Consider the following 16,462-nt stretch of genomic DNA (forward strand, 5'->3'; position numbering starts at 1 on the left):
ATACTAATTACTAATTTCAATCCTTATTACCTATATTTTGCAGTACAGGCACTTTAAAGGAACCAAATATAGGCTACTGGTTCTCGCTTCTCTGATTATAAGATTTGGTGGTAAAAGCTTTAATTTAGCTGCTCTTCTAATAAAAATAACTCCCAAAATTAATAAAAAAGAGCCATACCACAAACTGACATAAAATACATATACTAGACTTTTGCTATTGAACTTGTATTTACAATCACTTTGTCATAAACACTTTAATAGAGTTGACACACACACACTTCAAAATTTGTATTCAGCCATTATGGCACCGTTGCAGATGAATCTCCAAGAGAAAAAAGTATTTGAAATTTTCATGGCTTATTTCCTACCTCAGCATCACACTGAAATGAACACAGAGGAGATGATTAATAAAACATCTGATGACAATGGTGACTCCCCTGAGTTCTTTATATATTGATCATTACCTTTTTATATGTATATATTAAAATTCTTCATATGTGCTTTAATTTTCTGGAGGGCAGACTCTGTGTTTTTCCTTGCTTATATCCTTCAGAATAATTGCAACTTTGCCCACTCTCGGTTTATTTATATTTTCTAAAATATATCTTGGTAAAAGGGCATCTAAAATCTCTGAATAGAAGTTGAAAGTTGTATCTGAAATAACTATATGTAAGGATTTGCTTCTTATTACTACACTGCTCATTTCTATTTTTAAACATCTTTTACATTGTGTTTCTTATTCTGAACAATTGTTTAATTGGCAAATAAGGTACTATATGCATTAAGCAAATATTAATCTAGAAAAACATGTAGAAATATTTTCTCAAATAATAAGTACTGCCTCAATCTCAGCTACCAGATTCAAATTGGACATTAGTCTGCTACAAGAACACAGGAACCATATCTTTTTTGAACTATACTCAGTACATGATATCTGGTATGTGTACAATCAAATAAAATACAGTAAAATTGGGGGATACAGAAATTTTTGAAAACATAAAATATTTACTAAAATGCAATGATGTTTGGCTAATATATCCTATATTTCTTTTCTACCATCTATGCTTGGGTAATGCATCCTGTATTTCTCTTTTAGAGATACATTATGCATATTAATAAAGTCCAAGTATAGATATTTTAACTTAGCTTAACCCAGAATTTCCCAAACTAATTTGAGCATGGGAGCTTAACCCAGAATTTTCCAAACTAATTTCCCAAACTAATGGGACCTTCCCTTTCTCACCATAAGTACTAATAACCTCTAGGTAAAGATACCAGTTTGGAAGTTGCTGATAAGTGTTAAAAGTTACTAAATAAAGATAATTTTAAAGAATTAACTATGAACACAAAACCATGCCTCAAGAGGCAAACGCCACACTGCAATAGTAACAGGATTGATCATTTTGCATGTTCAGGTCCACTGTTGACAGCTGACAACATCCCATGAGCAAAGTCTAGACCTTATCCTACTATGTATTTTCATGGCTTCCAGTGTGATGACTTTCTCTCAGCAAATAGGCAGTGATTAATCCATATTTTAGGAAAATTACCAATACATCTTTCTGGAATTTTATTAAGGTTTTAGCTATCACTTTTAAAAGCAAATTTTTAGGCTGGGCATGGTGGCCCATGACTGTAATCCCCGCACTTTGGGAGGCTGAGGCAGGAGGATCACTTAAGGTCATGTGTTCAAGACAAGCCCGAGCAATATAGCGAGACCCTCATCTCTACAAAAACCTTTTAAAAATTAGCCAGGCATGGTGGTGTGCACCTGTAGTCCTAGCTACTAGAGAGGCTGAGGATGGAGGATCCTGTGAGCCCAAGAGTTTGAAGTTACAGTGAGCTATGACTTTGCCACTACACTCCAGTCTGGGCAAAAGAGTGAATCTTGTTTCAAAAAAATTTTAAAAAAAAAGTTAAATTGATAAAATAAAGAATAAAAATTGAAATTGCACATTTATACCAGGATTTCAGATAATGCAATAATCTGGGATTAGCAGGGGCTATGTAACATTGCATGCATATTTAAGTTACTTGGCTTTAAAATCTTCTATTACTTCACCTTGTTGTATACAGTTCACATAATTGTAGTGTAAAATTGTGATAATTCCCAAGACATCAATTCAGCAAATATTTATTGAGTGCCTACTATTTGCCAGTATTATAACAGGCACTGGACATATTAATTTTCTTGCTTCCTAATTTTGTCATAGAGCAGTTTACAAAATTACATTTAATTCAGCAAATATTTGCAGAGTACTAGGCTTATGGAATAGGTTTGAACTAGGGCTTGAAGATTTAGAATTCTATAAACCAGAAAAGGTCCAGAAGGGTATTACAGATATTTCATTCCACAATTGTGAGCCAGTACTTGAGATATTTGATATCAATTGAATACATTGGTTATGTCATTAAATTACTTCTTTCAAGAACCAAATAAGTCTGATAGAGGAATTTAATATATGTTTTGATTATTATTTTATTGGATAAAATAGAAATGTATTTTTATACTTTTTCCCTATACTGTGTTATAAATTGTGTGCTTTGCAAAAAACATAGTTATATCTAAAGGGGAAAGAGATAAATGAGACAGATACTTTTGGTAACCTATTTTATGCTAAAATATAAAGATGATAATGATTGCAGTAAAATACCTTTATACTTTTAATTTATATTTTACTTCAAAACATATTTGTTTTAAAATTGAGGATACATACCACCACAAGTAACACTGTTTAAAATTTCTAATCTACCACCTTTGTTTCAATAACATAATATTGGTAAAACTCATTCACAATAAACAAGATAATTTTTATTTTATCAATAATGACTTGACATTTATTTTATAGACTTAAAATGAGTAGTGCTAGTGTCAAAGAATCCTCATGAAACTCCATGGTTATATGAAAGTGAAAACAAACTTCTTTTATGTACATGTTCTTATAACTGCTGATTTATGCTACTACTGTTTTCTCACTATTTCTCTATCTCATGGGATTCCTACACTTTAATGAGTTTCAGCTGTGCACCACCATCTGCGGAACGGTTAGGTCTTATTTTCTCTCAGAAAAAAAAAATAAATAAAGTGTTATAATATTCTTTCCTTTAGTTTTAAATTTTAACTTTGTTACTTTTGACAAAGCCTTTCCTTTGTTTAAATGCAAGGATCCAGTAAAAAGAGCTTTGATATGTTGTGCTTTTTATGTGTGCATTTTTCTGATTTCATTGATGTCCTGAATTTTGAAAACGATAATGTACACCTTCACGTTCTCTTATAAAATGGCATTTGTACACTGTAGCAAGAACAGTTTAGGACAGCATTACATTCACATGACTCTAAAGTCCAATAAATAGTTGATGGTTTCTCAGAAAACCACAATTTGGTGAAACGGACGCAAAACAGTGCTTTTTCTTCCAGTTTGATTTTCATAAAATCTTCCCCCGATACATATTCACTTGCTTACCTGCAGGGTAGCGCTCGATCACTGGCCAGCTGTCCACCTGTAACGTGGCATTGCCACCACTCCTCGTGAAACGAACTACATGGTATTTCCCATCATTAATGATTGCATTGGACTCTTCAATGGCGATGTCATCTGTCCCAACATTAAACTTAACTCCAATTTTTCCCTGGTGCTGTGAGAGAGGAGGGGAAAAAAGAGTTGTATTAAGTTGACTAGTCACCATTTAATAAAGATCACATACAAGGTATTGTTTAAAATTGTGCTTTGGACAACAGCTGTTTTCCTCCAATTTTTACTTCTGAAAAACTACATGTAGTAGAAGCAAGATTCTTGACATTTGGGTAAATTTAAGACATCTCTTTCATGGATAATTGATATTCCAAAAGGCACACTTTCAAGGGAATTGAGCTGCATTCTTCCCAGAGGTTGTCACAGAGAAGATGCATAGCTGCCCGCACAAAGGACATACTTTCATGTCCTTTAACACAGCCCCTTTAATCCACTCTCCCCATTTCACAAGAAAAATGGGGCTCCAAATTCTTCCTTTTAATAACTGGTGAAATCAGAGCAATGATGTCTGTTTAGAGCCCATTAACACATGCTCACAATATAGGAAATAATTCTAAAGGGTATGGGGCATAGAGGCATTTAATGAGTGCAGTCCCTTAGTCAGTATTCACAAGCCATCAAATACTAAGAGCTTGAAAGTTATTCAATGTTTTTATTTTATTGATCATCAAACATCAACATTTTATTGATGATAACACAGGAAGGTACAAGACTTGTTCAAGGACACATAACTTAATAGAGATGTACTAGAACTAAAATTCAGTTCCTTTATTCTTAGATTATACCTAAGCTAAATTAAAGCAAAGATACCATTATCCAAAATTAACCCCCTCTTCAAATTATGCAAAACCACACTATGAATCATTCTAACTATAAAGTTGTTGCTGTTAACTTTAGAATTTCATAATAAAAGGTGGCAAAGAGAAACATGTGCTATGTCCTCTGCCTCTGAGAAGCATTCTCTAACAGGACTGTCAACTCTACCATGAATTCTGCAGATTTTTAAAGCATGTGGATTTGCCCTTAATCAGTCGCACAGAATACCTGCGCTGTAGGCCCTTGTCAGAACGCATAACCTCAAACTGTCTGTGGTTCACCCTTCATCAAACCTCAGTTGAGAGAAATGACGTGGAGGAAGAAGGGTTTAAAGTACACACAGTCCATCCTTTCCTGTAGAAGTTTTAAATCAGAATGTCAGAAACCTGAAGATGTGGACCACATTCTCTTGACTCTTTGTGGGGTTCTCATCATTATTTGAACTAGACAGCAGGAGTATGCTATCAGCTTACACTGAGAATCCTTATGGAAAATCTTTTACAAAATTGCATTAATCAAAGGAAAATATTTGAGGATGTTATTTTGCAGTATTGTTCATTATATCCTTCATGTAGAGATCCTAAAGATTTCTGTTGAGTTTTTCCCCTGGGTTCCTATTGTACATAAAGATCTCTTTCTTATAAGTTAGCATGCTTACATTTTTTTTGTTTTGATTTGCTTTAGGCTTGATGGATGATTTAACTTTTTTAAAAATCACATTTTAACACTATATACATGTTTGTTAAATAAAGATAACTTATTATGTCTCTTAAATGAGATTCTTTAAAATTTTCCTGTAGAGTTATATCACATGTGTTAAAAATGTATGTAATAAATTACTGAAAATTTATTTTCAGTAATTACTGAAATGAGTAAAAAGTAATTCTACTACAATGAGGAAATAATGCAGGCTTACAGAAAGATCTGAGCTAAAACAGGTCTTTGAATAAAGTTTGCATTTTCATTGGACTTTTGCTGTTTGTTTATTAGCTGAATCAGTCTACACAATACTAAAATGTCTTACAATGTCATGTATTTGAAAGTAAGGGTCATGAGAAATATGGTGGAAATAATAAGTCCAGGGGAAAATATATGCTAAAGTCTCTGCAGCTATTAAAATTACCCAGCCAGAAGTGGTGGCACACATGTATAATCCCAGCACTTTGGGAGGCCAAGGTGAAGAGGACTGTTCAAGCCCAGGAGTTGGAGACCAGCCTGGGAAACATAGCAACATCTCATCTTTACCATAAAAAAAAAATGTTGGGCATGGTGGCACACACTTGTATTCCCAACCACTTAGGAGGCTGAGGTGGGAAGATCACTTGAGCCCAAGAGGTTGAGGCTGCAGTGAGCCATGACTGTGCACTGAACTCCTGCCTGGTTGACAGAGTAAGACCCTGTCTCAAAATAAATCAAACAAATATTTAAAAAATTACCCTATCTACATGGACCCTGAGTTTCCTAACGACCAAACACATACATAGGGCTCTACTCATTTTATAAATACTAACTCTGGTATTCTTCACAACAGTTCCATGAAGGAGACGCTCTTTTATCTCCATTTTACAGATGAGAAAATTAAGGCACAGAATGATTAAGAAATTTGGCTAAAGTCACACAGCTGGAAAGAGAAAAGCTGTAGCTCAGATCCACACAGTCAGGCTCCAGAGTCTGGTCCTTAATCATTACACTAGGCTGAGTTTAGGACTGCTGTGCCATCCTATAGCTGTAGCTAGCAGATTTGGTAAATCTAGCTGTTTTTACTACCTGTTTTATCTCTCCTGCTAGAGTAGCATCACTAAGGGGCCTTGTATTATTCTTCGAAGTTAGCAGATATGTATCAATCAATGTATGCTTAAAATAATTTTGGAATAAATTGCAAGCAACTGATATGAGGATGTAATCGAATATGAAAATGCTTCTTTTTGTTTCAGTTTCAGCTGAGATGTTAAGATGATAAGATAATAAGTCAAAAACAGATTACTGTTTCCATCTTACAAAATGAAGTTGAAAATTACTTAAGCCAGACTTGCAAAGGAGAACACTGAGAACTGCTTTTAGGGTTCTGAATTAATTACCTACTTCAATCCATCAAAATGCAGAATAAGGAATGAGGAGATTGACAATTAGAAGAGGATTTTTGGAGAGTTGAGATTTGATGTGATTTCCACATACCTGCAAGGTGGAAGCTTACTTTTCCCTATCTCCAGTGTAGGAGAAAGGGACATTAGTGGAACATCTCAGAAAATTTGACATGTGTCTTCTGGAACTTGGTCAGTGGCAGTGGTCAAGGTAGTGAGCAAACTAGCATTAGACTATGCCTGATAAATCTTCAAGGGAAGAGACTGTGGCTGGCTGATGCCCAGTGGCCAAGGAAAGAGATATTGATGTACCAGGAGCCACCTGTACATTAGGGTTTGTTAGGACAAAGGACACTTGTGGACCCTAGGTTAGTGTCCATGTAGAATTGTGTTGTACCCTGTTTAGCAGGGTTACTAAAGGAATTGGGCTGAGTAGTCAAGAAAACTCAGAAAAAAAGAAAAAAGAACTTGGAGTTACAGTGATAGATGACCAGAGACTGAGGTGGGAATCCTAAATGACCATCTGAAGGAAGTGCATTTACTACCTTAATGGAATTGCAGGTAAAGAATTCTAATGATATGGTTAAGGTCTCTAAAGAACCAAATGCTTCCAAAAAGTGCCTCCTTAAGAACTTTAAGTAAACGCTAAGCTCAACTGGATGGGTACAATAATATTAGCCAAGTAAGGTCATTTATGCCCTTTATGTTTTCTTTCTTCTCCTGCTTCATTCCTGGAGGATAAGAGAGGGAGAGGAAAAGTGAAAGTTGTGGAAACAATCATGTTCCTCCCAGTGCAAGCGGGGGCTCCACTGTGGCTGAAGCAGGGATAATGAGGAGGCTTTAACTGACTTCTATTATTACAGAGGAGTAAGTTGATATTACATTTTATGTCTAAAAGTGAATGGATGACCTTTTTACTATCCAAGAGGGAGCAAGCACTGTTGAGACTCCCTGTGGACTTCCCTGGTGGTTAGAAAGAAATATTTTTACATAACAAGTTTAAATTCTTGTTACACCGTAGGAGGCAGTCCTTTCAACACAAGTATAGGAAGGTATTTGTTACTCTAGAGTTGCCCATTGTTTTAGGGTCTCATCTATTATAGACCTGGTTCTTATCCAGGATAGATTGGAAAAAGTTCTTGAAGTTTCCTACTTGTTATGATAGGTAGGCCATAAGAGCCTATTTTCATCGGAGTATTAATTATTAACAAGGTCTAGATTCAGGGAATAGAAGCATTGCATTGCTAAAGCTGAAAAATGCACTGAACTCTAAAATAAGTCCCTTTAACTTATCCTTAAAACTTTCTGCAATATGAAATGCAAAATACTCATTTTCTAGGTGTAGAAATCTCCAGATTTCATAGGATTTGATTTTTTGCAACACAATAAAATAAACAATGTAGAAACAAGGAGCATCTGTGATGCTTGCAGAACATTTGACTTTTAAATGATGCCCATCTCTTCTTGGATATGATCAGTTTTTGCCTCAACTTCAAATGTCTTTGACATCTCATAGATTTAAAATCTAGAGTTAGCCAGAGTGGAACTGAAAACTATCAAAGTAAAGGATCAAACAGGCCCGAACCTAATTCAGACATTATCTACTTCACCCCAAGTTGCATCAGGCTTTGAAAAACAATTTATTTATAAATGATCACCAAAGAGTTTTCCCTGAAAACAATAAATTTAAAATACACATAAAGCACAAAATACTAATATCAAGCATATTTATAGGACTGGTATTTACTATTTCTTTCAGAAACTATAGATATCCTTAAAACACAACCTTTTCATGTTTATAGGAGAGCAAGTCACTTAAATTATATAAACAATAAAACTTGCTAAACTTTCTTGCCAATGGATAATTACAATTTAAAAGAATTCATTTCAAACTCTTATTCTCTGGGATTAAATATGATTGTCTTGTCAAATTCTCATGAATATTACATGAGCAAAACCAGAAGTCATTTCACTGGACATGTACTGATCTCCCTGTACTGTATCTTCCTTGAAATAGATAACTGGCTCAAATCATAATTTCAAAAATCTATTATGAGAATATCAGTAATGAGGTATTTATAATTTAATGAAGTCTTTCCATGGATTCATTAAATAAACAGTGACAAAGGTAATTATTGATTTTTTTTTTTACAAAAGCTCATTTCTGAATAAAGATTATATTATTAAACCAAGTTAAAAGGAAACATCATGAAATATGACACTGGGAAGGTCCTTGAAGGTTCTAGCAAGTGGCACCATAGTTTAATGCATAGTCTAATTCCATATGAAATAACATGATGGTTTTATGTTTTAACTAAGATTAATATTTAATGGCATAATCAATATCTTGGGCATACTTCAAGCAAGATGTTTGCATGTTACAGATGCAGATATAATATGTGCATATGAAATAGATAAAGCAGAATACACATAAGTAAAGATTTCAGTCTACATGTGACATACAGATATGTTACATAAGATTTTAGTGCACTGTTTCCCCACACCCCATTCTTGACCTGTTATATAGAAATGTTTGGCTCAACTATGCTCAGGAACAGAGACCAGTAACAAACAAAAATGTCTTTCTCTGTGCCTGTTTACTATACTCCTAGAGAGGAGGACCAAACATTGTGAACAAGTGTGCAACTCAGGAGGGCATGTAGATTAGTAGAAGCCCTGTTTATGTTCTGTAAACTTCTGTCATGCACCATAGTACAGTCCAGTACTCCAGGGCCCCACTTTGGACAGAACTCAACAATGTCTTCAAATGCTCTGCATGCTTGTACTCATTTCAGAATACAGAAAGACTCCCATAGTCCAAATTTACATTGTTGATTGAAACCAGAGTTGGGTGAATGGAATGTTTTGCTTCTCCAGAGACTAATCCTCACCAGGGAGCAAAGGTTTTAAGGCATGAAGGGTAGTCTGGAGCCTATAGTCACAGTTGTTGGAGTATGCAACACTGCAGACAGTATCAGAGAGCCATCTGTTATCTCACCTAAAAACAAAAACACTCAGATAATTGCTAATTTAGCCCAAATACTTTTTTTTTTTTTTTTTTTGAGATGGAGTTTCACTCTTGTTGCCCAGGCTAGAGTGCAATGGTACGATCTCAGCTCTCTGCAGCCTTTGCTTCCTGGGTTCAAGTGATTCTCCTGCCTCAGCCTCCAAAGTAGCTGTGATTACAGGTGCATGCCACCATGCGCAGCTAATACTGTATTTTTAGTACAGGCAGGTTCTTCATGTTGGTCAGGTTGGTCTCGAACTCCTGACCTCAGGTGATCCGCCCACCTCGGCCTCTTAAAGTGCTGGGATTACAGGCGTGAGCCACTGCCCCCAGCCACCCAAATACATTTCTAAGTGAATTACTTAGAGGCCCTCTTGGCCGGTAGAGACTCTCTTTACCAATCTAGATGGCCTATAATGGTAAGAAGTGATTTTAATCCAGTTGTTTTAACCTGGCACTGAGATATACATGCCATCCTCTCACCCCCAAAAAGCAATACCACCACATCAAAAATAAGAAGCTCCTGCTGCCCTGTTTCCTATTTTCTCCGTTATATAGTGTCTGTTTAAAATTCATTCAGGTAACTGATAAAAAGTATATAACATGCACCCAGCATTTTGCTCCTACTGGGAGGAGAATAAAAACAGATAAAGTCTGTTTTCTGCTCCTGGGGAAACTTTCAATCAAATTGGGAAGGTAAATCATGCATGCAAATACTCATACCCACAAAAGAGTTGAGGGAGTGGCGGGGAGAAGCACAGGTACATTGGGGGAAGCATCTGAAGGATCTCAGGAAGCCTCAAACTGCCATGGGAGCAAACCAGCATTTGGACAGTCCCAACACTACCAGCAGGTTTCAGTGTAACACCCAGGGATATAGAAGTTACGTTCTCTCTATCTTCTATCTCTCCTTTCAGGTCCCACATACCAGACTACTCACTATGTGCCAGGCATTGAGCTTTATACATTTATCTCCTCTAAAACTCCCAGCAGACCTGAAAGGTAAGTGTCATTGTCTCTATCTTCTTGGAAACTTTAATCTTGCTGAAATCACACAGCTAGTAAGTATGGGTACTGAAATCTGACCAAGTTGGTGGGGCATTCTAAAACTGAATAACGTCAGTTGTGTCAGTGTGCCAGGAAAATGTCTTGAAACTAAGGCATCCTTAGAGGACTGAGTCAAGAGGAGGGTTACTACAGGGTGCATGGTTTTGTTTGTTTGTTTTCTGGTTTTAGTTTTTTGTGTTGTTGTTGCTGTTGTTGGCTAGTTACATTTTGTAGCACTACACAATAAGGAACCAGAAGTGGGCAAGATATATGGGCAATACCACCTCAGAAACATCTCATTTAGGAGTAATACATTTTTTTAAAAAACAGCCTTTTCATTTCCCCATCAAATCTTCATTAAGGATAATGTATCTTTTCTAATATGTCTCCATCCTACAGGATGTTGTAGCTCCTTCAATGAGACTATATCCTGGCAGTGATATTAACTTCCTGGAGGCATAAATTCATCTCTTGGTCCTAAGAATGTCTAATAAAATTTTGTAAGCCTGTGCCAGTCCTCCTCCACACACTGCCTTAGGTGTTAGTTTTTATGTGCCCATTTCAACTTCTCAAACATATTTAAAACAACTTTAGGGTAGGAAAAAAGACTGGTGTATAACTCATTGTATCCTTCACAGCACTTCCCAGAATACTTTTACTTTTGCAAATTTCCAATATTCTTTCACATCTGATTTTTTTAAATTGAGATATAATTCAGATATCATAACATTTGCCCTTTTAAAGTATATGGTTCAGTGGTTCTAGTATATATTCACAAGGTTGTGCAACCATCACCATTATTTAATTTCAGAACATCTGCATCATGCTCCAATTTTCTTTTGATGAGATAATGCATACAAAGTTCTTAGTACACGTAATGGTTACACAGTTCCTGTGAGCTATTAGCATTATTATTATTATTAATACAATTATTATCATTATCCTCCCCTTTGAAAAACAATGTTTAGCTTCACTGTAGTTTGATGGAAGTTAATTAAAATATTGCTTGAATTATATAGACATTTCAGTTTTGCTATTAGACACATTTTTAATCTTTACAACTTGTGAAGTAGGGTATCTATTTTGTAAATGGGGAAGCTAAAGCTCAGAAAGGCTGAGACTTGACCAAAGTCAGAGCATCTATCTATGACTTGGATCAAGAGAAAAAAATCTAGCTGTGCTCAACTGTAAGATAAGTGGTTCTCCCATTGATTATGCTAAGGCAGAGCATCCTTGATTAGACAACATCTATGTCCACTCCCATCTCAATATTATGGTTCTAGGGAAATCCTAAATGTAAGGTAAAGCAGTTCTCACAGAAAAAACTTAGAAAGATATTACTAGTTGAGTTTTTTGAAACACATTGAAGGTGCCTACGTTTGAATTTGAGTCTCTCTTAGATTTCCTTCAAAATTTAAAAAATAAACTCTAAGATTTTATTATGTTTTTAAATCAGGGATTCTCCAAATTAGGAAGAGAAAGAGGACTTTGCATTAGGTTGAAGTATCAGTAATCTGTGAAGCCTTTTGTGAACTATGTATGTTCCTTCCCAAGAAAGTAGAACCTCTGATGGAAGGGCTTGTCATTGTTGGGAAGAGCCCTTGCCTTATCAGGTATGTAGGATTTCGTGGTGGTAAAGTGAGAAAAAGGACGGACAGATCTTGAGCTCCAGTGATAACATCAAAATACTTCAGTGCTTCTATTTCCTCATTGTCTCTCCTTAGACGAAACCAAATCAAAAATCAAAACAATGTCAAGATGAATTTAGTCCACTAAGTGATGGGCTGCTGGATCTTTGAATGGGGTAATAACCTTGATATTGGTATTTTAAGATATTCTCCATTTCGTTTCAAGAAATGAGCCAATACTGGATTATTCTTTACGTAGTATTTGAGAAGACATTCTCAAACCATTATGAAGTCCTCCAGTGTGACTATGGGTACAGACATATCAGCAAGCCTTTTCGTGGTACTTCCCCTGGTTCCAAATAGCATATGCTTGCATGATATCACAATAGCTGTAGAATAAAATAAAGTTACCTTAGCCTCTTGTGAATCAGAGCCATCTCATTGACATAATTAATTCTATATCTCCATCTGCTGAGACAACAACTACTATGAAGTTGAAATAGTTGCCTTTAAATGTGTCCTTATGTGTAAAGAATGTCTTTTATTATTTTTCTCCATGAATAATCAATGAGCAGAAATCAAACAGAACAAGAAATAGGCATTGACTTGGTGGCCTATGCAACCTTCTTAATTTTTCACAGGTAATACTTTCCATTTAGATAGTTATCCTAGTGGTCTGGCATCATAACAAATTCTTTAGGTTGCTGCATGAAAATCTCAGCACCACACTGGCTTAAGTTAAGCTTTTTCCAAAGTGCAGTGAGCTGATCAGATGCGGATTACTTGTTTTTGTTCATTTTTTTATATTTAAAAATTATTGTTGCTTTAAAGACCCTTGTTGGAGTGTTAAATTACTTTTTCTTGTACAGTCACATTGTATAGTAATTCAGGAAACTATGTGCAATAAACATTGTATTTCAGGTGCTGATTAAAACCATAATCTTTGTTTTTTCTGCATCTGCCTGAATCCTTGTCTTTGGGGCATTGCAGTCTTTGATATTACCTCCACCAGGAACTGAACCGGAAAGGAACATTCAATCAATTCTGCTAATTGTCGACATTTTTTATGTAAAAAGGTTTTCCTATAAAAGAGCTTTGGGATTATTTGTGGATTTCATTTACTCGTTATATCCTAGGATCATCATTTTCCAGGAGAGCTGACTATATAATTATAATCTAACTCTAATGCTCCAAATTTCCATAGCACAAATCCCAACATTTTTCAGACAAATAGACAGAACATCCTTGGATTGTAATTTTAGTCCTCTGCATGGCAAATGTAACCTTAGTAACTCGGTTATAGGTAAAGCAAAATGAACCTTTGTATTTAAAACAGTCCTTAAAAGATGTGAAAACATATCAAGAGATTAATGTAAGTTTTTTTCAGTGCTTCCATTGGTATAAGCTATAAGCTACATACAGTAAACTGGGAATGGAAAGATCAGTTTGGAAGGAATATTATTTTTTTAAATTATTTTTGTGAATCACGATTTGCAACCTAAAAATAAGAGTGAGGAAATGTTTTCAAGTGTGTTTGATGGACTGACTTTCTAATGATGCTATGTTAGTTTTCGTAAGCCTCAAGTAGAGCGCTACCTTGAAATGCATCCCAAGAGAAAAGCTGACAGGGCTAACTTTTGCCTTTTCATTTTCTCTTTCTTACTGACTTCTAGTCCAGGACTAGCTGTCTGACATCCTTAGGAAAAAAATGTGTGCATATGGGCATAGAAATGCATTTACCAATGAATATTTTCTAAAGAATCAGCAAGGCTCTATTATCCCTGAAGTGATAAGTAATAATTCCTGTAGCCATCAAAAATAAATCTATGTTCATGTGTGTGATTTTTGTCACAACAGAGGAGAATATGGAATTTCTAAGGCTGAAATTCCTGATGATTATAACTTTTTTCATCTTCACAAAACAGTAATACCACCACAAAAATGAAGTAATGCAGAAAAATATTTATCAAGTATCTTTTAGCTGCAGTGAATTTTGTAAAACACCATACCACTCATCCCATGACTCAAAACTGATAAAATGTATGTTGTTGGTTGTATTTATATACATCTGTTTTCCTCAATTGCATGGTTTTCTGGCATAAATGACACTAAAATTTTGGAACTATCATAACACATGAAGTTTAGTATTCACCAATATTTATGTACTTATTCAAAAACCACAGACTTTTTACTATACTCCTGGCACTCTGTTAAGTTCTGGATAAATATGGTTAACAAACCAGATGGTGCTACTGTCATTGTGAAGCTTAAGTCTCACATTATTTGTTATACATTAAAACTTATTGTAGCATATACAGCATGCTAATTTTCAATAAGGCAAAGAGTAAGGATATCATGAGAGGAACTGAATAATTAAGCAAAGCCTCCTTGAGAAGCTGAAGATGAAAAGAAATCAATAATGAACATTTAGCATTTTCCAGGCAGAGAGAAAACAGCACGTGCACATGGACCAGGAAGGGATTATACAAAGACAGATCCTTTTATGAACAAATGCAGATACAGATATACATATGTGGACTCTTTATAGATATTAACATGTGCAAATTATATATGAACATGTACAGGTATTATTCAAAATATTTGTATATGACATAAAACTAGCTTATGGAATAATGCATAACAAAAGTAAAACATATTATTTGCACAAATAGAGCAATTGAAAAATAGATGGTGAAGCACATTCTAAAAATTTTCCAATCAGAGAACAGAAAATTGTTGAATATATGTAGAACCTAACAGTATGCAACTTGACATTCATCTAATTGTTTATTCCTAAGTGTCATTCATCAATGTGTTTTATGAAATGCAATATATAAAAGACTTCCGGAATCAACAGGGACTCACATATTTTTCAAAAGTCACTTACTTCTACAATGTCAAAAAAGATTCATCATTCTGTGCTTATATTTCTAAATTAATGTAACATGTTTCGTTTCTTTGTGTGGTGGAATGTCTTGTTAACTTATTTCTCCAGAGAGCCCTTTTATCTCAAGATGTAGTAAAGAGTTACCCATAAAATTTCTGCCTTAAAAGTGCTGTTCAAAATCACTTGACTAGTTTTTCAAGAACCCTCCTCAAATTAGTAGAAGAATGCAAAGTTTTCATCCTTGACCTTTTCACCTTCCTGTTCACTCAGAAGAGCAGATGAACAGGGTTCAATGCCTGTGTCCCAAAATGCAGTCTTCCAGGCAGTCAACCCATCACTTCAAATGAGAGGAAGAATTCTTTATCCAATTCTACTTTCAGAAAAATTTTAAACAAATGAAGTTAAAAGAGCATTTCCCCTGAAATTTGGCCAGGAATTTTGAAGCCAAAAACACACAAAGTGTTCAAATTCAAATAACTCATGGACATTTTGAACTTGAGATAAAAGTTCATTTGTAACTTCTCCAGAGCAGTAACCACTGGAGGCTCTTTGAAGTCATTCCTTCCCATTGTTCACCTGGAAGAGCAAGAGAATATTTGGAAGAGACTTGTGGATGTTTAGCTCAGTAAAGACAGTGCAAAGAATAAATACCTGGAGGAATGTCAACTTAGCAGCCATTGACCGAACAAACAAACAAACAAACAAACACACTTTCTCTCTCTCTTTCTTACTGCTCCATCACACTGGCTTTTCATTTCCATAAATGTCTCATGTTTTGACCCATCTCAGGCCCATTGTAGTTCCTTCTGCCTGGTTAGCTGTTTCCTTGCTTTCCCCATCCCAAAATAATTGATATCCTATATTGTTTGGAGATAATAACTTTGAGAACTTAAGGATAGGTTTGGGCATTGAATCTCCTGAATAAGGGACAGTATTTGTGAAATATCATTTAGTGAAGCAAAAACGCATTAGTGGTCATCTACTGGAGTACAAAAGACATCTACTTAAAAGTCTGAGCTGACAATAGTCAAAAAGCAAGAGACATACCGGGAGGCCATGTCTCTCCTGATTAGCAGAATTATTTGGTGGACTCTGATTATTTCTGATAAATCTTTAAGTATTAAATATCACAGCAAGATTGTGATCTTGCATTCAATTGATACACTTCCCCTGCCAAACATGTCCACTCTTTTAAAATAAACATGAACTAAACCTAATAGAGAAGGTAAAAATTCACTGAGAGATTAATCACAAACATCATTCTAAGGCCAACTGGAAACCATACCTAACTTATTCAGTGTTTGGTAATACCAGTGTCAGAGCTCTGAAATGAGCATGGATATTCCAGAAGGGCAGGATTTGGCAGCAGATACATGATGAGGATAATGACAATGATTTTGCCATGTATCAGGCACTCCTTCTAAGCACTTTATAGGCAATATTACATATGAATATGTATGATT

The 16,462-nt window shown here is 35.3% G+C and overlaps 1 protein-coding gene across 32 annotated transcripts in view; it reads right to left on the reverse strand.

Annotated features, from left to right (window-relative positions):
* The window catches only part of NRXN1 (neurexin 1), a 1,145,126-nt gene that overhangs the window by 169,039 nt on the left and 959,625 nt on the right, over nucleotides 1-16,462 (reverse strand). For all 32 annotated transcript variants that reach the window (XM_031655576.1, XM_031655575.1, XM_031655556.1 and 29 more), the window contains one exon: nucleotides 3,465-3,636. In XM_031655576.1, the coding sequence (XP_031511436.1) occupies nucleotides 3,465-3,636 (172 nt within the window). The remainder of the gene's footprint in view (nucleotides 1-3,464; nucleotides 3,637-16,462) is intronic.

The sequence above is a fragment of the Papio anubis genome, chromosome 14 (genome assembly GCF_008728515.1).
Source record: "Papio anubis isolate 15944 chromosome 14, Panubis1.0, whole genome shotgun sequence".
Lineage (NCBI taxonomy): Eukaryota > Metazoa > Chordata > Mammalia > Primates > Cercopithecidae > Papio > Papio anubis.